Raw genomic sequence first — 24,049 nt, forward strand, 5'->3', positions numbered from 1 at the left:
GACTAGACTATAGACTAGACTATAGACTAGACTATAGACTAGACTATAGACTAGACTATAGACTAGACTATAGACTAGACTATAGACTAGACTATAGACTAGACTATAGACTAGACTATAGACTAGACTATAGACTAGACTATAGACTAGACTATAGAGTAGACTATAGAGTAGACTATAGACTAGACTATAGAGTAGACTATAGAGTAGACTATAGACTAGACTATAGAGTAGACTATAGAGTAGACTATAGAGTAGACTATAGACTAGACTATAGACTAGACTATAGACTAGACTATAGACTAGACTATAGACTAGACTATAGACTAGACTATAGACTAGACTATAGACTAGACTATAGACTAGACTATAGACTAGACTATAGACTAGACTATAGACTAGACTATAGACTAGACTATAGACTAGACTATAGACTAGACTATAGACTAGACTATAGACTAGACTATAGACTAGACTATAGACTAGACTATAGACTAGACTATAGACTAGACTATAGACTAGACTATAGACTAGACTATAGACTAGACTATAGACTAGACTATAGACTAGACTATAGACTAGACTATAGACTAGACTATAGACTAGACTATAGACTAGACTATAGACTAGACTATAGACTAGACTATAGACTAGACTATAGACTAGACTATAGACTAGACTATAGACTATAGACTAGACTATAGACTAGACTATAGACTAGACTATAGACTAGACTATAGACTAGACTATAGACTAGACTATAGACTAGACTATAGACTAGACTAGACTATAGACTAGACTAGACTATAGACTAGACTTTAGAGTAGACTAGACTTTAGAGTAGACTTTAGAGTAGACTATAGAGTAGACTATAGACTAGACTATAGACTAGACTATAGACTAGACTATAGACTAGACTATAGACTAGACTATAGACTAGACTATAGACTACACTATAAACTAAACTATAGACTAGGACTATAGACTAAACTATAGACTAGACTATAGCCTAAACTATATTACCACCAAACCGTTTTTAACAAATATAAATGTTAAATATTATTCATCTTTTTCAATTGTTTATAAAATTATTACAATTACTAAGCATTTATTTGCAAATAAATAATTTTTTTTTTTTTAATTTATAATTATTTCCTAGTGTTGTATAAATAAACAATTACCTATTTCCCTATTTAAATATATTAAGAAACAAGAAACTGTCAAAAATTTATAAATTTAAATGATTATTAAATAAAACATCAAGAATAAGAACAACAATTTGGCGCAATTAAAAAAATTTAAATATAAACGTTTAGATATGTCTTTTAAAAGAAATTAAACATTTTAATTTTAAACTATTTGTGGTAAATTTTTTTGCAGAAAGTATTTTAGAAGACGAAATCACTCTGTAATCATTAGACAACGTCATGATCAGATTAACATTGCCTCAATTGATGCAAGTTAGGCAATGTTTTCATTAATATATATACATAATTATATGATTGGTTATAGTGTGATATATGAATGTTGATTTTGTATTTTCACATCAAAATATAGGTCGTAGACCCAAAATAGTATGTACATATGGATATTCTGGGACTTTATTGGATTCGAAGACCTTTTGAAGGGACCGAAATGTATCCCAAATATTGTAGTGCTCATAAATTTTAGGGATTGAAAATGGTCCAAATGGGTCAATTAAAGAATATGTTAATTTTAATAAAATATTCTACGTCATAAAACATAGGTGGAGGAAGATCCCACAGAACAGATTTTTTTTATTCAAAACAGCAAAAAATCATCAAATCAAAACGTGATATCATAAATTTATTTTTTTTTTTTTATTTCTCATTTCGATTTTGTTTTTATTTTGAAATTTTGCCACAACTAAAATGTTTTTAATTTATTGTGTCTTCAATATAACCTAGAAACAAGGCCATCTGCTAAATATTTTGTAGAACACAGAATGAAGGAAGACGCTGTTTTGTCTGCAAGTGTAATAAAAATAGAGACAAATACAAAACAACTCAAAAAAAAAATATTTAGGAAAAAAAAAAATAAAGCTATTAAAGATTTGAAATTGAGTTTTGGCTGCTGAAGACCAAAAAAAAATTTTACTTTGAAATAAGAAAAAAAGAAAACAAAGAGGAAAGAAAGGTCGTGTTGCCATTTTGGCAGCCATTACAACGGTATTCCCGAAATTTTGTAACGTTTACAAATCGCCAGCAATGTGTCATCTATAAATTAATTGCAGATTTAAGTAAAAAGAACAAATCATTTTTATTTTAAATTTAGTTTTATATATCGCTAAAATAGTGTTTTACCACCATTTACCAAGAGACCACAATTTAAATACTTTTTCACTCTATAATGTATAGAAAAGAATTTATAGTTTTTATTTAGTGCTCGTTTTGCTGAATGTATCATCCATATAATGAGTGATCAATGATGAAATGGAAATTTTTCTCAAATACATTTCAGTTTCAATACTTTCTAAGGTTTTTGTGGGTTTTTTCCTTTTAGTTTAACTAACTACCAGTTATTAAGGTATTAGAAAATTATTAAGTTAATCACCTTAAATACATAAAAATAAATGTATACAGCAAATGCAACCAGTTTTTTATCTTAATAAATCAGTTTGTTTTGCTTAATAAACTGCAAGGTGAAAATATTACATATTTTTGTATAATTTTAGAAATTATAAAATGCTATTCAAATCAGTTATTAATTACAAAAATAGTTTGTTATAAAATTATTATTTTATAATTGCAACTGTTAAGTCATTGATATCAAATTCGACCTGGGGCAATTTACTTTTTACCAGATTTTAAACTTTGAGCCCAACGATATATATATTTTGTATATCATTGCAGACGGAATGGCTAAGGCTTAGACTAGTCTAGACTACAGATTTATCTATCCACTAGAGTATAGAGGAGATTTAAAATAGATTATAGACTAAACGATGGATTACACTAGAGACTAAACTAGCCAGCAGTGTAGTCTATTCATTAGTCTAGTATATAGTAAGAATATAGTCTATAATCTAGTATATAGTCTAGTCTATGGTCTAGTCTATGGTCTAGTCTATGGTCTAGTCTATAGTCTAGTCTATGGTTTAGTCTATGTTCTATTCTATGCTCTAGTCTATGGTCTAGTCTATAGTCTATTTTACAGTCTAGTCTATAGTATAGTCTATAGTAGTCTATTCTGTAGTCTTGTCTATAGCCTATTCTATAGTCTAGTATATAGACTATTCTATAGTCTAGTATATAGTCTAGTATATAGTCTAGTATATAGTGCAGTCTATAGTTCAGTCTATAGTCTAGTCTATAGTCTAGTCTATAGTCTAATCTATAGTCTAGTCTATAGTCTAGTCTATCGTCTAGTATATAGTCTAGTCTATAGTCTAGTCTATAGAGTAGTCTAGTCTATAGTCTAGTCTATAGTCTAGTCTATAGTCTAGTCTATAGTCTAGTCTATAGTCTAGTCTATAGTCTAGTCTATAGTCTAGTCTATAGTCTAGTCTATAGTTTAGTCTATAGTCTAGTCTATAGTCTAGTCTATAGTCTAGTCTATAGTCTAGTCTATAGTCTAGTCTATAGTCTAGTCTATAGTCTAGTCTATAGTCTAGTCTATAGTCTAGTCTATAGTCTAGTCTATAGTCTAGTCTATAGTCTAGTCTATAGTCTAGTCTATAGTCTAGTCTATAGTCTAGTCTATAGTCTAGTCTATAGTCTAGTCTATAGTCTAGTCTATAGTCTAGTCTATAGTCTAGTCTATAGTCTAGTCTATAGTCTAGTCTATAGTCTAGTCTATAGTCTAGTCTATAGTCTAGTCTAGTCTAGTCTATAGTCTAGTCTATAGTCTAGTCTATAGTCTAGTCTATAGTCTAGTCTATAGTCTAGTCTTGTATAGTCTAGTCTAGTCTATGGTCTAGTCTATAATCTAGTCTATAATCTAGTCTATAGTCTAGTCTAGTCCTAGTCTAAGTCTAGTCTAGGTCTAGTCTATAGTCTAGTCTATAGTCTAGTCTATCGTCTAGTCTAGTCTAGTCTATAGTCTAGTCTATAGTCTAGTCTATAGTCTAGTCCTATAGGTCTAGTCTATAGTCTAGTCTATAGTCTAGTCTATAGTCTAGTCTATAGTCTAGTCTATAGTCTAGTCTATAGTCTAGTCTTAGTCTAGTCTATAGTCTAGTCTATAGTCTAGTCTATAGTCTAGTCTATAGTCTAGTCTATAGTCTAGTCTATAGTCTAGTCTATAGTCTAGTCTATAGTCTAGTCTATAGTCTAGTCTATAGTCTAGTCTATAGTCTAGTCTATAGTCTAGTCTATAGTCTAGTCTATAGTCTAGTCTATAGTCTAGTCTATAGTCTAGTCTATAGTCTAGTCTATAGTCTAGTCTATAGTCTAGTCTATAGTCTAGTCTATAGTCTAGTCTATAGTCTAGTCTATAGTCTAGTCTATAGTCTAGTCTATAGTCTAGTGTATAGTCTAGTCTAGTCTATGGTCTAGTCTATAATCTAGTCTATAATCTAGTCTATAGTCTAGTCTATAGTCAAGTCTATAGTCTAGTCTATAGTCTAGTCTATAGTCTAGTCTAGTCTAGTCTATAGTCTAGTCTATAGTCTAGTCTATAGTCTAGTCTATAGTCTAGTCTATAGTCTAGTCTATAGTCTAGTCTATAGTCTAGTCTATAGTCTAGTCTATAGTCTAGTCTATAGTCTAGTCTATAGTCTAGTCTATAGTCTAGTCTATAGTCTAGTCTATAGTCTAGTCTATAGTCTAGTCTATAGTCTAGTCTATAGTCTAGTCTATAGTCTAGTCTATAGTCTAGGCTATAGTTTAGGCTATAGTCAAGTCTACAGTCTAGTCTATAGTCTAGTCTAGTCTATAGTCTAGTCTATAGACCAGTCTAGTCTATAGTCTAGTCTATAGATCAGTCTAGTCTATAGTCCAGTCTATATATATAGTCTAGTCTATAGTCTAGTCTATAGTCTAGTCTATAGTCTAGTCTATAGTTAGTCTATAGTCTAGTCTATAGTCTAGTCTATAGTTAGTCTATAGTAGTCTATAGTCTAGTATAGTCTAGTCTATAGTCTAGTCTATAGTCTAGTCTAGTCTATAGTCTAGTCTATCGTCTAGGTCTATAGTCTAGTCTCTAGTCTAGTCTATAGTCTAGTCTATAGTCTCGTCTTATAGTCTAGTCTATAGTCTAGTCTATAGGTCTAGTCTATAGTCTAGTCTATAGTCTAGTCTATAGTCTAGTCTATAGTCTAGTCTAGTCAGTATAGTCTCGATTATGTCTAGTCTATAGTCTAGTCTATAGTCTAGTCTATAGTCTAGTCTATAGTCTAGTCTATAGTCTAGTCTATAGTCTAGTCTATAGTCTAGTCTATAGTCTAGTCTATAGTTAGTCTATAGTCTAGTCTATAGTCTAGTCTATAGTCTAGTCATAGTCTAGTCTATAGTCTAGTCTATCTAGTCTAGTTAGTCTAGTCTAGTCTTAGTCTATAGTCTAGTCTATAGTCTAGTTTATAGTCTAGTCTATAGTCTAGTCTATAGTCTAGTCTATAGTCTAGTCTATAGTCTAGTCTATAGTCTAGTCTATAGTCTAGTCTATAGTCTAGTCTATAGTCTAGTCTATAGTCTAGTCTATTAAGTCTAGTCTATAGTCTAGTCTATAGTCTAGTCTATAGTCTAGTCTATAGTCTAGTCTATAGTCTAGTCTATAGTCTAGTCTATAGTCTAGTCTATAGTCTAGTCTATAGTCTAGTCTATAGTTAGTCTATAGTCTAGTCTATAGTCTAGTCTATAGTCTAGTCTATAGCTCTACTATAGGTCTAGTCTATAGTCTATAGTCTAGTCTATAGTCTATAGTCTTAGTCTATCGTCTATAGTCTATAGTTTAGTCTATAGTCTAGTCTTAGTCTAGTCTATAGCTAGTCTATAGTCAGTCTATAGTCTAGTCTATAGTCTAGTCTATAGACCAGTTAGTCTATAGTCCAGTCTAGTCTATAGTCCAGTCTAGTCTATAGTCTAATCTATAGTCTAGTCTACGGTCTAGTCTATAGTCTATTTTATAGTCTAGTTCTATAGTCTAGTCTATAGTTTAGTCTATAGTCTAGTCTATAGTCTAGTCTATATCTAGTCTATAGTCTAGTCTATAGTCTAGTCTATAGTCTAGTCTATAGTTTGGTCTATAGTCTAGTCTATAGTCTAGTCTAAGGTTCAGTATATAGTCTAGTTTATAGTCAAGTCTATAGTCTAATCCGTTCTACAGTCTAGTCTATAGTCCATTCTATAGTCTAGTCTAAAATGAAGTCTTTAGCCTCGCCTATTGTCTTGATTATATTTAGTGTAGTTCATAGCGTAGTCTACAGTCTAGTCTATAGTGTAAAATCTATACTACAGACTAAACAATTTTCTAAACTATAAATTGACTTTCTACCTCTAAATATAAATGCATATTTTTTTTTCCTGAAATTTAGTCACATGAAAATTTTCTCAATCTATTCGTGTCGAAATTCAATTCAAAAATTGTCCCTTTGCCATACATACATAGTAATTCGTAGTTAAATTAAAATCTAACAACAAAAACTTAACAAAAAACTAAACTGCAAACAAATAAAATACCATTTGTAAACAAAATTCCATTTAACTGGAAAAAGTAAGAAAAAATTCAATAAAATATCACGTTCATACTTTAAAACACAAAAAATGTATTGTAACTGCAACAAAAAAAAAAAAAAAAAAAAAAATAGGTAAATTTTCTTTAAAGCGAAATACTCTGTCATTGTTGTAATTTGAAACCGAAACAAATCATATGAGCGGTTTTCTTGTGAAGAATAGAATTTACCCAGCGGTTTAAGGAACTATTTTTATTTGAATGAAAAACTATTTTTATTTTAATGAAAATTTGGTCTAAACTCAGTAATAACCAGAATCTTACTAGGGCATAGATAGATAATTTATTAGCAGTTGAATGAATATAAAGTTTTTATCAGAGAAAAACTTTTGAAAATAAATCTATTGACCGGCGAACAAACACCTTTTGCACTAGTAAAACGTGCTTAGATTTGGATGTTGGCATTAAACGTTGCTAAAACTACCGGGCATGTGCAGGTATTTTTACTACGACTACAACTTCTCCTTTATTATGGTCACTTCAATTTATGCAAAATGCATAACAAATACTTAAATCAATTTCAATTAAATGGAAAAAATCTGAAGTTTTTTATTTATTTTTTTGCTACTACTATGTAGACCGTAAATAATTTTGCACATTTGTTCTGGTGTAAATGAAGTTCGTTTTTTTTTTTCTACAAACTGTAAAGAATAGAAATAAAATTGTTAAGAAATGTTTTGCGGTTTGGAGAAGTTATAATAAAACAGCTATTTTGTAATTCCTATACGGGCACATTTACGTATTTAAATGAGATTTGGGTTAAAGGAACGCGATGATGATAGATAGATAGATAGATAGATAGATAGATAGATAGATAGATAGATAGATAGATAGATAGATAGATAGATAGATAGATAGATAGATAGATAGATAGATAGATAGATAGATAGATAGATAGATAGATAGATAGATAGATAGATAGATAGATAGATAGATAGATAGATAGATAGATAGATAGATAGATAGATAGATAGATAGATAGATAGATAGATAGATAGATAGATAGATAGATAGATAGATAGATAGATAGATAGATAGATAGATAGATAGATAGATAGATAGATAGATAGATAGATAGATAGATAGATAGATAGATAGATAGATAGATAGATAGATAGATAGATAGATAGATAGATAGATAGATAGATAGATAGATAGATAGATAGATAGATAGATAGATAGATAGATAGATAGATAGATAGATAGATAGATAGATAGATAGATAGATAGATAGATAGATAGATAGATAGATAGATAGATAGATAGATAGATAGATAGATAGATAGATAGATAGATAGATAGATAGATAGATAGATAGATAGATAGATAGATAGATAGATAGATAGATAGATAGATAGATAGATAGATAGATAGATAGATAGATAGATAGATAGATAGATAGATAGATAGATAGATAGATAGATAGATAGATAGATAGATAGATAGATAGATAGATAGATAGATAGATAGATAGATAGATAGATAGATAGATAGATAGATAGATAGATAGATAGATAGATAGATAGATAGATAGATAGATAGATAGATAGATAGATAGATAGATAGATAGATAGATAGATAGATAGATAGATAGATAGATAGAATAGATAGATAGATAGATAGATAGATAGATAGATAGATAGATAGATAGATAGATAGATAGATAGATAGATAGATAGATAGATAGATAGATAGATAGATAGATAGATAGATAGATAGATAGATAGATAGATAGATAGATAGATATAGAGTAGTCTACAGTCCAGGCTATAGATTAGACTATAGACTAGACTCTGGACTAGACTATAGACTAGACTAGAGACTACACTATAGATCAAACTAGATACTAGACTATAGACTAGACTACAGATATGACAACAGTCTAGACTATAGACTAGACCACAGTCTAGACTATAGACTAGACTACATTCTAGACTATAGACTAGACTACAGTCTACACTATAGCGTTTACTGTAATCTTAATCTATAGTCTAGTTCCAGTCTATGGTGTAGTCTACAGCCTAATCTATAGTCTAGTCTATAGTCTTATTTATAGTCTAGTCTATTCTATAGCCTAATATATTATCTAGTCTAATCTATAGTCTAGTCTATAGTTTAGTCTATAGGTTAGTCTACAGTCTAGTCTATAGTATAAAATGTAGTCTTTAGTCTGTAGTAGTCTGTAGTCTACTCTATAGTCTAGTCTATAGTTTAGTCTACAGTTTAATCTATCATCTAGTTTACTCTATAATTCTAATCTAGTCTGTAGTTTAATCCATAGTCTAGTCTATAGTCCAGCCTACAGCCTAGTCTACAGGCTAGTCTAGTTTATATTCTTGTCAAAAGTCTAGTCTATAGTCAAGTCAATATTTTAGACTATAGACTAGACTACAGTCTAGACTATAGACTAGACTACAGACTAGACTACAGTCTAGACTATAGACTATTATATAGTCTAGACTATTGCGTTTACTATAATCTTAGTCTATAGTCTAGCTTATAGTCTAGGCTATAGTCCAGTCTATTGTCTAGTCTATAGTCTTATTTATAGCCTGGTCTATTCTATAGTCTACTCTATAGTCTAATATATTGTCTAGTCTAATCTATAGTTTAGTCTATAGGTTAGTGTACAGTGTAGTCTATAGTATAAAATGTAGTCTATAGTTTGTAGTAGTCTGTAGTCTACTCTATAGTCTAGTCTACAGTTTAGTTTTCAGTTTAATCTATAATCTAGTTTACTCTATAATTCTAATGTAGTCTGTAGTTTATTCCACAGTTTAGTCTAGTTTATAGTCAAGTCCATAGTCGAGTCTAGTGTATAGTCTTGTCAAAAGTCTAGTCTATAGTCAAGTCAACATTTTATTTTATAGACTAGTCTACAATCTAGTCTATATTCTAGTCAATAGTCTAGCAAATAGCCTATAGTCAATTCTAAAACCAAGTCCAAAGTCTAGTTTAGTTTCTGGTCTTGTTTAAGGTCTAGTCTATAGTCTAATTTATAGTCTAGTATATAGTATAGTCTAGTCTATAGTATTGTCTAAAGTCTACCCTATTTCTAACTTATATTCTAGTATATTGTCTTGAATATAGTCTAATATATATATAGTCTAGTGTGTAGGCTACTCTTAAGTCTAGTCTATAGTCTAATCTATCATCTACTCTGTTCTATACTCTAGACTAATTTAAAGCCGCTAGATAAATTCTATTTTTATTTTCAAATATTTAAAAGCAAATATTCGTGTTAATGTATAAATAAAATTTTATTTGATTATTTAGTTGCTTATAACTAATACACATAAACTTTAATATTTATTCTTAATTGTAAAGTGTCATATTTGTGTAAGTACCGAAACTCATATTCAGTAAAAAAAAATTAAACATAAAATAAAATCTATGATTTATTTACGAAAAATATTTGCCAGACGCCAGCCACTGAGTCTGTTAGGTGTCCTTGTCGTATAGAAACTAACAAAACAACAACTAATATGAATAAACAAAATAATAAACAACAATTTGTAACAAAATTCGAAAACAAATTAACAATTTCAAAATAGTTTTACACACAAAAGAAACTTTTTTTAAAAAACAGCAGCTGCCCTCTTTTTCTTCGCTCCTATTAAAAAAAAGGACACAATTTTCAATTTCCGATAGATTTGCAGCACTGATTCTGTAGCAGCAACTTTTGCCGTTTATTGGCAATTTGCTGTTTTATTTTATTTTTTTTTTTTTTTGGCAAAAGTTTATCGAATATGTTTTTCTCTTTCAAAACGGAAATAAATTTTTAATTGTTTTAATAGGAAAATCAAATAAAGAATGAATAAAAAGCTATAAAAACATTTAAGGTCAAACTTTTTATTTTAAACTGACTGGGACTGGCAAGTACTTAAATAACCCCTACAGGTTTTGAAACCAGTTAACCACCAAACTTTGTACTCTCACTTGCTTCACAGACTTAACAAACATGAATTTCAAAGAAAATTATAAATTAATTGATATATTAGTCTCCAGCCTCTTTTAAACCGACGGGTACTGTTTGCATTTAAGCCAGTCAACGAGTGCAAGTAAGTAATAGAATAAATCAGTGCAATTTTGTAAAACCAATCATTCGTATGATTGTATAGCATTATTTTTATAATATTTATCATATTTATTAATTATTTTCGTTTTCATTTCTTTAAGTTTAATTTTAGAAACCTGTATCTTTCTGTTGTTATACATGTTTTAATTGTTATTAATTATCTGTTGAGAATGTTGTTGTTTTCATTCTTACGTTTTATACAATTGTTAATAATTAAAACAAGAAAATTATATGACCCTTTAAAACGTTTTTTGTTCGAATGTTTAATGGGTGGTAGGTAACTATTAAGAACAAAAACTAATGACTTTGAAGGGTAAAAGTGTTTTGGTTTAAGCACGTAAGAAAAACGTCAAATTGAACTACTGATCCATTATTTATACATATCAAACTACAGTCTAGTTTGTAATGTAGTTTTTGATAATCTATAGTTTAGTCATTTGTCTTTGAACAAAACTATAGTCTAGTCTATCGTTTAGCCTATAGTCTAGTATACAGTCTAATCTATAGTCTGGTCTTTAGTCAATCTATAGTAGTCTATAGTCTAGTTTATAGTCTAGTGTATAGTCTAGTGTATAGTCTAGTGTATAGTCTAGTGTATAGTCCTGTTTATAGTCTAGTGTATAGTCCTGTTTATACTAGTCTAGTCTATAAGTCTAGTCTATAGTCTAGTCTATAGTCTAGTCTATAGTCTAGTCTATAGTCTAGTCTATAGTTCTAGTCTATAGTCTAGTCTATAGTCTAGTCTATAGTCTAGTCTATAGTCTAGTCTAGATAGTCTAGTCTATAGTCTAGTCTATAGTCTAGTCTATAGCTAGTCTATAGTCTAGTCTATAGTTAGTCTATAGTCTAGTCTATAGTCTAGTCTATAGTCTAGTCTATAGTCTAGTCTATAGTCTAGTCTATAGTCTAGTCTATAGTCTAGTCTAGTAGTCTAGTCTATAGTCTAGTCTATAGTCTAGTATAGTCTAGTATATAGTCTAGTAGTCTAAAGTCTAGTCCATAGTCTAGTCTATAGTCTAGTCTATAGTCTAGTCCATAGTCTAGTCTATAGTATAGTCTATAGTCTAGTCTATAGTTAGTCTATAGTCTAGTCTATAGTCTAGTCTATAGTCTAGTCTATAGTCTAGTCTATAGTCTAGTCTATAGTCTAGTCTATAGTCTAGTCTATAGTCTAGTCTATAGTCTAGTCTATCGTCTAGTCTATAGTCTAGTCTATAGTCTAGTCTATAGTCTAGTCTATAGTCTAGTCCATAGTATAGTCTATAGTCTAGTCTATAGTCTAGTCTATAGTCTAGTCTATAGTCTAGTCTATAGTCTAGTCTATAGTCTAGTCTATAGTCTAGTCATAGTCTAGTCTATAGTATAGTCTATAGTCTAGTCTATAGTCTAGTCTATAGTTAGTCTATAGTCTAGTCTATAGTCTAGTCTATAGTCTAGTCTATAGTCTAGTCTATAGTCTAGTCTATAGTCTAGTCTATAGTCTAGTCTTAGTCTAGTCTATAGTATAGTCTATAGTCTAGTCTATAGTCTAGTCTATAGTCTGTCTATAGTCTAGTCTATAGTCTAGTCTATGTCTAGTCTATAGTCTAGTCTATAGTCTTAGTCTATAGTCTAGTCTATAGTCTAGTCTATAGTCTAGTCTATAGTCTAGTCTCTAGTCTAGTCTATAGTCTAGTCTATAGTTAGTCTATAGTTAGTCTATAGTCTAGTCTATATTCTAGTCTAAGTCTGTATAGTCCTAGTCTATAGTCTAGTCTATAGTCTAGTCCATAGTCTAGTCTATAGTCTAGTCTATAGTTCTAGTCTATAGTCAGTCTATAGTCAGTCCATAGTCTAGTCTATAGTCTAGTCTATAGCTAGTCATAGTCGTCTATGTCTAGTCTTAGTCTAGTCTATAGTCTAGTCTATAGTTCTAGTCTATAGTCTAGTCTATAGTCTAGTCTATAGTTCTAGTCTATTAGTCTAGTCTATAGTCTAGTCTATAGTCTAGTCTATAGTCTAGTCTATAGTCAGTCTATAGTCTAGTCTATAGTCTCGTCTATAGTCACGTCTATCTGTCTAGTCTATAGTCTAGTCTATAGTCTAGTCTATAGTCTAGTCTATAGTCTAGTCTATAGTCTAGTCTATAGTCTAGTCTATAGTCTAGTCTATAGTCTAGTCTATAGTCTAGTCTATAGTCTAGTCTATAGTCTAGTCTATAGTCTAGTCTATAGTATAGTCTATAGTCTAGTCTAGTATAGTCTAGTCTATAGTCTAGTTTATAGTCTAGTCTATAGTCTAGTCTAAAATCGAGACTAAAGTTTAATATAGTCTAGTCTACAGTCTAGTCTATAATCTAGTCTAGTCTATAGTGTATTCTACTGTCCAGTCTATAATCTAGTCTACAGTCTTGTCTATAGTAAAGTCTATAGTCTAGGCTAGACTCTAGTCTATAGTGTAGTCTATAATCTAGTCTAGTCCATAGTCTAGCCTATAGTCAAGTCTATAGTCTATGGTCTGATTGCAGTCCGGTGACAATATAAGTTACTTTTAATTCAAAATTAAAAATTCATGTTTGCGTAAACCGGTATATATCGTTCTTAGGTTACTGTTTAAAATGTTGAGGACGTCATAATTAATTTGCCAATTATAATTTAACACTTTATACTATTTTGAAATTAAAAGTATTTACATTCTTTATGAATATAATAATCGTAATAAAACAATTTGCTTTAATTCACTCTTCGCAATAAACCGGTTTCAAAACATTTAATAATTACACTGTATTGAGTAATCAATTGAACTCAGTTGGTGAACTAAACTTTAGGCGATTTATTTGTAGAGAAGTATTTATATAATTAATTTACTTAAATGTCTGTCATTAGAAGATATTAATGAATAAAACAAATACATTATTTAATTACATATTTATTTGTAATTTTTGCAAAATAATATAATCACGTTTGTTTAATATTCTTACAAATTTGAAATAACAAAACGTGTATAATTATTTAAAGATATTTTGAAAAGAGAAAAAGTTTGGAAAAAATGAATTATTCAAATTAAGATTATTAGCATTAAAGGTTAAGAAGATTTTGGGGATTTTTGCTTGTAAATTCCCAATTTTATTATACAGCAAGCATTTGATCTTACATAGAGTAACGGTTAGGATTTGAATAAAATATCAAAATAATCCGAAAATTTGGTGGAATTGAAATCTATTCTTACTTAAATTTAGAAAATTACTAGAAATTAAATTGGATTTCTGTAGATTAGACTATAGACTAGACTAGACTATAGACTAGACTATAGACTAGACTATAGACTAGACTATAGACTAGACTATAGACTAGACTATAGACTAGACTATAGACTAGACTATAGACTAGACTATAGACTAGACTATAGACTAGACTATAGACTAGACTATAGACTAGACTAAGACTAGACTATAGACTAGACTATAGACTAGACTATAGACTAGACTATAGACTAGACTATAGACTAGACTATAGACTAGACTATAGACTATAGACTAGACTATAGACTAGACTATAGACTATAGACTAGACTATAGACTATACTATAGACTAGACTATAGACTAGACTATAGACTAGACTATAGACTAGACTATAGACTAGACTATAGACTAGACTATAGACTAGACTATAGACTAGACTATAGACTAGACTATAGACTAGACTATAGACTAGACTATAGACTAGACTATAGACTAGACTATAGACTATATTATAGACTATATTATAGACTAGACTATAGACTAGACTATAGACTAGACTATAGACTAGACTATAGACTAGACTATAGACTAGACTATAGACTAGACTATAGACTAGACTATAGACTAGACTATGGACTAGACTATAGACTAGACTATAGACTAGACTATAGACTAGAATATAGAATAGACTATAGACTAGACTATAGACTAGACTATAGACTAGACTATAGACTAGACTATAGACTAGACTATAGACTAGACTATAGACTAGACTATAGACTAGACTATAGACTAGACTATAGACTAGACTATAGACTAGACTATAGACTAGACTATAGACTAGACTATAGACTAGACTATAGACTAGAACTATAGACTAGACTATAGACTAGACTATAGACTAGACTATAGACTAGACTATAGACTAGACTATAGACTAGACTATAGACTATAGACTAGACTATAGACTACTACTATAGACTAGACTATAGACTAGACTATAGACTAGACTATAGACTAGACTATAGACTAGACTATAGACTAGACTATAGACTAGACTATAGACTAGACTATAGACTAGACTATAGACTAGACTATAGACTAGACTATAGACTAGACTATAGACTAGACTATAGACTAGACTATAGACTAGACTATAGACTAGACTATAGACTAGACTATATACTAGACTAGACTATAGACTAGACTATACTATATTCTGACCTTCAGACTGGACTATAGTGTGGCCTATGGATTGCCCTATAGTCTGGACTATGGACTAAATCATAGAATGACTGTAGACTCGACTGGATTCTTAATTCGAATTTTCACAGAAAACCTAAATTTTCACTAAAAATCTCATTATACCTTCTATTTTCAAGTGAATTTGGGATTCTTCAAATTTTTAAATCAAAATTCAGTTGAAAAAATATTCATTAAAAGTTAATATCCTATTTTAACAAAACAAAATCCGGGAATATTATTTAAAATTACAGCATTTACAGTAATTTTCAACAAATTTTTTTTTGTATAAAATTCAACATGCATAAACTTGAACAAACATGCCAACAAATTAGCAGAAAAAAAACACTTTTAACTTTTTAAAAATTAAACAAAATTTTGCATCGATTATACATACGGCACGACTTTTCGATAAAACGGAGGCATCGCTAAGCGATGTTGTCAAAATTGTATCACGATGACAGGGAACAGTGAACATTTTTGTAATTTACGATTAAACTTAAGTTTAAAATATTAATATTTTTTTTTTTGTTTGATTTGCAATAAACAAATAAAATTTGTACAAAGTAAACTCACTTTTTGGGGGTTTAGATTTTTTTTATAAAATATTTTTAGTTTGAGAGGGTTTTCTTTTTTTAAATATCACATATACATAATCACTTAATTATATAATAAACTTTTTCATTTAAAGAAATTTTTCTTTTATTTTTAAAGAATTTATTTTCATATTTTAATGTAAAAGATAAGATTGCGTTTAATAAATTTTGTATTATTCTCTGCTTTAATTTTTAAGTTTTTTTAATTAAAAATTCTTTTTTTATTTATATTTAATTTGTTGGTCTAAATCAAATACAATTTATTTATTTTTTGTTTTTGTTTATTATTTAAGCAGACGATTATCACCTTGAAGATTAATACAAATATTTAAATTAACTTTAAAATGTTTGGCTTTTTTGCTTTTGGTCTAAGTATGTACTTAGAGTTGTTTTTTTTGTGGAAAGTGTTAACTTGATTTTTTATTTATTAAATTTTTTATCACATTTATTATTAATTTATATAAAATACTTTTTTTCTATTAATTTTTTTCTCTTTTTATTCACCGTTGCATGTTAAACGTTAATTAGAACATTTTCAACTGAATGCTGGCAAACGTGTGTGATTTTTTTTCTTTACAATTTGCAATGAATTTTTCTATTTTATTCGTACTTTTAATAAATGTATTGAAAAGAAGAAAAAAAATGAAATAAAATAAAACAAAGATACAAATAATAATAAATAAATGTATATATAATGATCATCTAGGAACTAAATGCTCACAAATACGTTAACAAATCAAAAAAAAAAAAAAAAAACAAAAATAAAATATAGAAAACTAATACGAGGTGTAACAAGAAAGATCCTGCAAAATATATACATTTAAACGATCATGATGGAAACTATCTACAGAAACTATCCAGTGAAAAAGACCATCGATCGTTTATAAAGAAAGTTCATTCATTTCTTTTATACAAAATTCGATCTTTTCTTTAGAAAAACTAACGATCTTTTCACATTAAGACGATCAAACTCTTTATATAGATAGATTATCAAACTTTTCTGAAGAAAGACTATCGATCTTTTCTGTTGAGAAATGATAATCGTTATGTTCTGTTATCAATCTTTTCTGTGGGAAATATCATAGATCTTATCCATAGAAAGATTAACGAACTTTTTAATAAGAATGATCATTGATCGTTTCTATAGTGAGATCATTGGTCGTTGATCTTTTCTATAGAAAGATCATCGATCTTTTTTATAGATCATCGATCTAGAAAGATTTTCGATTTAGAGAGATCTTCGATCTTTTCTATAGAAAGATCATCGATCTTTTCCATAGATAGATCATCAATCTTTTTCATAGATGGGTCATCGATCATTTCTATAAAAAGATGATCGATATGGTTTATTATTAATCTTTTCTATAGAAAGATCATCGTTCTTTTCTATAGAAAGATCATTAATTTTTTCCATAGAAAGATCATCGATCTATTCCATAGAAAGATTATCGATCTTTTTCATAGAAAGATCGATTTTTTTTATAGAAAGATGATCGATATGGTTTATTATTTATCTTTTTATAGAAAGATCATCGATCTTTTTTATGGAAAGATCATCGATCTTTTCTATAGAAGATCATCGATCTTTTCCATAGAAAGATCATCGATCTTTTCTATAGAAGTATCATAGATCATGGAAAGATTATCGATCTTTTCTATAGAAAGATTATTGATATTTTCTATAGATCATCGATCTTTTCTATAGAAAGATCATCGAACGATTCTATAGAAAGATAATCGATTTATTATTAATCTTTCTGTAGGAGGAATTATAGATCTATCATTTTGCGATGTTGATAATATGAAAGATCATCAAACATTTCTATATATAAGATCGATCGATCTTTTCTCTGGAAATATCATCGATTTCTCTATAGAAAGACCATCGATCTAATCTATAGAAAGACCATTGATCAGTTCTTTTCTATAACAAAGATCATCTACTCTATAGAAGGATAATCAAACTTTTATGTAGAAATACCATTAAAGTTTTCTATGATCTATCGATCACTTTAATGTAAATATCATAGATCCTCTATAGTTTTTATAGAAAAAATCATCGACATTTTCTATAAAATATTTATCGATCTATTCAATAATAATAATAATAATAATAATAATAATAATAATAATAATAATAATAATAATAATAATAATAATAATAATAATAATAATAATAATAATAATAATAATAATGATAATAATAATAATAATAATAATAATAATAATAATAATAATAATAATAATAATAATAATAATAATAATAATAATAATAATAATAATAATAATAATAACATTGATCCTTTCTATCTCGTAAGATCACTGATCATCGACAGAAAGATCATCGATATTTTCCACAGAAAAATCATCGAAATTTTCCACAGAAAGATCAAAGATCTTTTCTATAAAAAGATCTATAGGAAGATCATCGATCTTTTCTACAAAAAGATCATCAATATTATTGTTGAAAGATCATCGATTACTTTAATAAAAGGTGCCCCGATCCCCTTTATATTAAGATCATTAATTATTTCGGAATGCTCGTCGATGCTTTTAATAAAGATCATTGTTCATTTTCTTTAACAGATTTTCAATCTTCTATACAAAAATCCTTGATATTATCTATAAAAAGATTCACAATCTTGTCTTCAGAAAGATCTTTAATAAAGGAAACATACTAGATATTTTCTATATAAAGTTCATTGTTCTTATCTACAATAAAAGAATGATTGATCTCCGACCATTACTATAGTAAGATCATTAATAAGTTTCGTTGTTTTCTATAAAGATCATTGAAAAAGAACTTCGATCTTGTTAAAAAAATCTTGATATTGTCAATAAAAGGATACGCCATCTTGTTTTTAGATAGAAAATATATTAAATATTTCTTACAGAGAGATCATCGCTTTTTCGTATAGAAAGATCGTTAATGTATTTTAAAGAAAGTTTATCGATTACTTTCATAAAAATATCATAGATCTTCATTTCTGAATGTTTTTAACTTTTTTATCTTTAAAACTTTAACAAATAATTATTTAAAAAAGAATCAATAAAATTATTACAAAATCACTTTCTCTAACCACCCTCGTTAACATTAAATACAATTTAAAATTTACATACATATTACACTTTTTTGTATATGCAATTAACGAATGTGGTCGGTTGTTTGTTGGTTGGTTGGTGGGTATTAATTTATTGAGTAAATGTTAATGTTTTCTTTTAAAAATTTTATTTTGTATTTTTTTTTTGTTTTATTTATTTTACAAATAAAATTAAATTGAACAAACACATTTGTATTTTCACACTTCTGAAATAAACCAATATACAAAATTTGGCAAAATTTCTCAGTTTTTGAAGCACAATTGAGTTCGTTGTTTTAAGAAGAAGAAGAAAAATTCCTTTTAAAAATGAAAATTATGTTTGTATGAGTCAATAAATATACAAAATAAAAACATTATGTAAACAAATAAACAACTGTAAGAATGAAAGAACTGTTTTAACAAACTTAATGAACATTAACTGCTTTTTTGATAATCAAATCGTCAGATTAATAAAACTTCAATTAAATAGCTTTTTTTACTTTTAATCTGATTTTCACACCTTACAAATGTCCTTGAGAAAAACCATAAGTTGGTTTTAAATGGGCACACGTTTGCATTTATAACAATTTTAGGTCATTGTCAATGTTTTTGTTTATAAAAAAGTCTATGCTTTTCTATAGATAAGTTATCGATTGCCTTACTTTTCTATAACTTTACTTTTCTAAAGAAAAATTATCGATAAACTTGTATTTTGTATAGAAAATTTGACTTTTCTATACAAAAGTTATCGATAACTTGACTATTCTATGGAAAAGTTATCGATAACTTTACTTTTCTATAGAAAAATTATCGATTTACTTCACCTTTCTATAGAAAAATTATCGATTACTTCACCTTTCTATAGAAAAGTTATCGATAACTTAACTTTTCTATAGAAAAGTTATCGATAACTTTACTTTTCTATAGAAAAGTTATCGATAACTTTACTTTTCTATAGAAAAGTTATCGATAACTTTACTTTTCTATAGAAAAGTTATCGATAACTTTACTTTTCTATAGAAAAGTTATGGATAACTTTACTTTTCTATAGAAAAGTTATCGATAACTTTACTTTTCTATAGAAAAGTTATCGATAACTTTACTTTTCTATAGAAAAGTTATCGATTACTTTACTTTTCTATAGAAAAGCTATCGATTACTTTACTTTTCTATAGAAAAGCTATCGATAACTTTACTTTTCTATAGAAAAGTTATCGATAACTTTACTTTTCTATAGAAAAGTTATCGATAACTTTACTTTTCTATAGAAAAGTTATCGATAACTTTACTTTTTCTATAGAAAATTTATCGATAACTTTACCTTTCTATAGAAAAGTTATCGATAAACTTTACCTTTCTATAGAAAAGTTATCGATAACTTTACCTTTCTATAGAAAAGTTATCGATAACTTTACTTTTTTATAGAAAAGTTATCGATAACTTTACTTTTCTATAGAAAAGTTATCGATAACTTTGCTTTTCTATAGAAAAGTTATCGATAACTTTGCTTTTCTATAGAAAAGTTATCGATAACTTTACTTTTCTATAGAAAAGTTATCGATAACTTTACTTTTCTATAGAAAAGTTATCGGTATATAGTAGTTATCGATCACATTTATTTTTCAATCGATAACTTTTTTTGAAAAAAGATCAACCACCTCTTCCAACAGGAAAGAAATAACGTAACGGAAAGACTTTCTATAAGAAAAGATTATCGAAGTCCATAGAAAAGTCGTCGATTTCTTCTATAGGAAAGATCATCGATCTCTTCTTAAGAAAGATCATCGATCTCTTATATATAGGAAAGATCATCGCCCTCTTCTATAGAAAATATAATCGATATTTTCTATATAAAAGTCCATCGATCTTTAAGAAAGATTATCGATCTGTCTTTTAAGAACGATCATCGATCTTTTCTATATATGAAACACTGTCGATCTCTAAGAAAGATTATTGTTCTCTTCTTTAGAGAAGAGATAACGTAACGTAATGGAAAGATCATCGATCTCTTTCCATAGGAAAGATTATCGATATCTTTCATATTAAAGATTATCGATCTCTAATATAGGAAAGATCATCGATTACTATTATATGAAAGATCATCGATCTTTTCTATATAAAAGTTCATCGATCTCTTAGAAATATTATGGATGTATCTTATAAGAAACATCATCGATCTTTTCTGTAGAAAGAGATAACGTAACGGAAAGATTATCAATATCTTCCATATTAAAGATTATCGATATCTTCTATAGGAAAGATCATCGATTACTTTTATATGAAAGATCATCGATATTTCTATATAAAAATCCTTCGATCTCTAAGAAATATTATCTATGATCTATCTATATTATAAGAAAGGGTATTGATATCTCTTATAAGAAAGAAAACTGATTTCTTTTATTAGATTTCTATAAGGAAGATCATCGATCTTTTCTAGAGAAAGATCATCGATCTTTTCTATATAAAAGACCGTTGATCTTAAGAAATATTATAGACCTCTTCTTTGGGAAAGATAAGCGATCTCTTTTGTTTTCTATAGAAAGATCATCATCGATTTGTTTTCTATAGAAAGATCACAGATCATTTTTATACAAAAAAAAAAAAAAGAGATTGTTATTAATTTATTTAAAAAATATGCTGAACATCTGTTTAATTTAAATAGAAAACCCCCGACCAATGCTGACAATTATTGAAAAATTTCTTTTAAAGAAATGTGCACATTTTTTCTTTGGCAAATTTGAACTAATAAATGACTTGACAACAAATTATTGTTGTCTTTTCTTTTTGTGATGTCTAAGAGAAAATCAATTGAAATCTGATATAACAACTATTTCTTTACAATTGATATTGAATTTGTCTTTAAATTTATTGTTGAAGTTTTTGTTGTAATAAAAAAGAAAAAAACTTGTAAGACAATAACCGATCATTATAAAGTTAGTTTTTTGTTTCGTTAAATTCATTGTGTACATTGACATCTGATGATGATGATGATCATAATGGGAAAAATGAGATTGCGTTGGAAATCATAACAAATAGATGCCCAGCAAACATAAGAGGGGGCGGGAAATTGGGTAAAAATTGTTTATAAAAAGTGTTTTATGATATTTAGCAATTGTCTATTAGTATGCTTACTGGTTAGTTATGGATATTGTTTATGTTGTTTAATATGTTTGCTGGGTTAATCACGTGTTGCATTTAATACATGCAACGTTTGTTATTAATTGAAATTCATGATTTCATTTCATTCCATTTCTATTTATGTCATTGCACAAAACAACAAGACCTGTAACGATTTTGTTTTCAATAATTTCAAAATTGTTTTAGTTTTGTTTTTTCGAATCAAATCAATTTAAATTTTTATAAACAAGTTGTTGACAATAACGATATAAATACGGCAAAAAAATTAAACAACCGACAAATTGTAAAGGAAAAAGTTGTAAATTTAATGAAAAAACAATAACAATTATTACCGTTAGTAGTGAAAAACAAATTTATTGTTTATATAAATAAACAACAAAACACACTTAAAGCATTTTATTTATTTTCACCAGCTCTTTTTGCAAACAGCGCTTAAAAAATCGCTATTATTTTAATCAAGCGTTTTTTTTCTTTTGAGGTTTTTATCTTTAATTAAAAAATATCTTTTTTTTGTAATAATTTTAGTACATTTGCACTGGTTTTGTTTTAACATTAAAACACATTTATTAATTTATTTATCTGTTCACAATAATTGCAATATATTATTCGCAGTTGCGTTATTAATAAACATTTCGCTTTTTTTTTAAATTTGTTATCCAAAACACACGTATTTTTTTTACTCTATTTATTCATCTGTTTGTTTTGTTTTTATTTCTGTTTTTAATATCTTTGATTATTTTGCGTTCATTGTTTAACGATCGTTTGTTTTTAACGTCTCGTAACAAACTGATTGATCTTTAATTAAAATGTGGCTTTCGCTTGCTGTGGCTATTAGCCAAAATTATTTATATTATTTTATTTACTTAATAATATTATTGGTTTATATTATTTACAGCGAATTGAAAAATACACATTCTCAAAATCACCCGCAGCTCTTCTACAATCAGCTGTTTCGTGAAATGCGCAGGTTTATTACGGCGAATTTATTTTTTTCTCCCTAGATCAGTTTGCCAGTCTCTCCGTATCTCAACGAGAGTGAAATTGTCAGTAAATTTTGTATCTGTGTGTTGTTTCACTTTGCTGTTCAATACACGCAAAATGTTTGTTAAAGAAAACAATTTATGCGCATGCGATTACAACTACAGCTGGTAAACTAAAAACAACAACAGTGTTTAATCGAAGAGCAAAAAATATTTGAAATTATCGTTGAAATACCTTAAACATATTGAGTGTGAATTTGTTTCAATAAATTATCAGCATAAAAGTGAAAATGTTGTTTTGAAAATTATTTGTGAAAAAAATGTTGTTTAAAATATGCACTTAATTTATGAGAAATTTTTTTGCTAGGCAAGTGGTTAGGTAAAGTGGTAATAACTTTTGAAATAGTTTTAAGGGAAAGTTATCGATAGTATACCAAAAGAAAATTGAAGTTATCGGCAAACTTTTATCGAAAACTTAAGTAATTAATAACTTTTCTATAGAAAAATTCAACAATCGATATCTTTTCTATTAAAAAGTACAATAATTGATGAATTTTCTAACGATAAGTAAAGTTATCGTTAACATTTCTATACAAAAGTTCAGCAATCGATAATATTTCTATGGAAAAGTAAAGTTATCGATAACATTTCTATAGATAAGTAAAGTTATCGATTTTTTTCTATAGAAATGTACAACAATCCAAAAAATTCCTACAGCGATTGAAAGTTTTATAAATTTCCTGTACTAGTTTTTAGTCTATTGTTTACAGCGACTATAGTCTAGTCTATAATCTAGTCCATAGTCTAGTCTATAGTCTAGTCTATAGTCTAGTCTATAGTCTAGTCTATAGTCTAGTCTATAGTCTAGACTATAGTCTAGTCTATAGTCTAGTCTATAGTCTAGACTATAGTCTAGTCTATAGTCTAGTCTATAGTCTAGACTATAGTCTAGTCTATAGTCTAGTCTATAGTCTAGTCTATAGTCTAGTCTATAGTCTAGTCTATAGTCTAGACTATAGTC

At 28.2% G+C, this 24,049-nt stretch overlaps 1 protein-coding gene across 1 annotated transcript in view; it reads right to left on the reverse strand.

The window, feature by feature from the left end:
- The window catches only part of LOC119607773 (TBC1 domain family member 4), a 41,200-nt gene extending 18,441 nt beyond the window's left edge, over positions 1-22,759 (reverse strand). The window contains 2 exon segments of the mRNA XM_037961877.1: positions 15,629-16,436; positions 22,381-22,759. Coding sequence (XP_037817805.1) covers positions 15,629-15,709 — 81 coding nt within the window. The 5' untranslated portion in view covers positions 15,710-16,436; positions 22,381-22,759.
- Between the last annotated feature and the right edge of the window lie 1,290 nt (positions 22,760-24,049).

The sequence above is a fragment of the Lucilia sericata genome, unplaced genomic scaffold (genome assembly GCF_015586225.1).
Source record: "Lucilia sericata isolate MDLA Ls3-8-SP2 unplaced genomic scaffold, ASM1558622v1 Contig000746F_arrow, whole genome shotgun sequence".
NCBI classification, from domain to species: Eukaryota; Metazoa; Arthropoda; class Insecta; order Diptera; family Calliphoridae; genus Lucilia; species Lucilia sericata.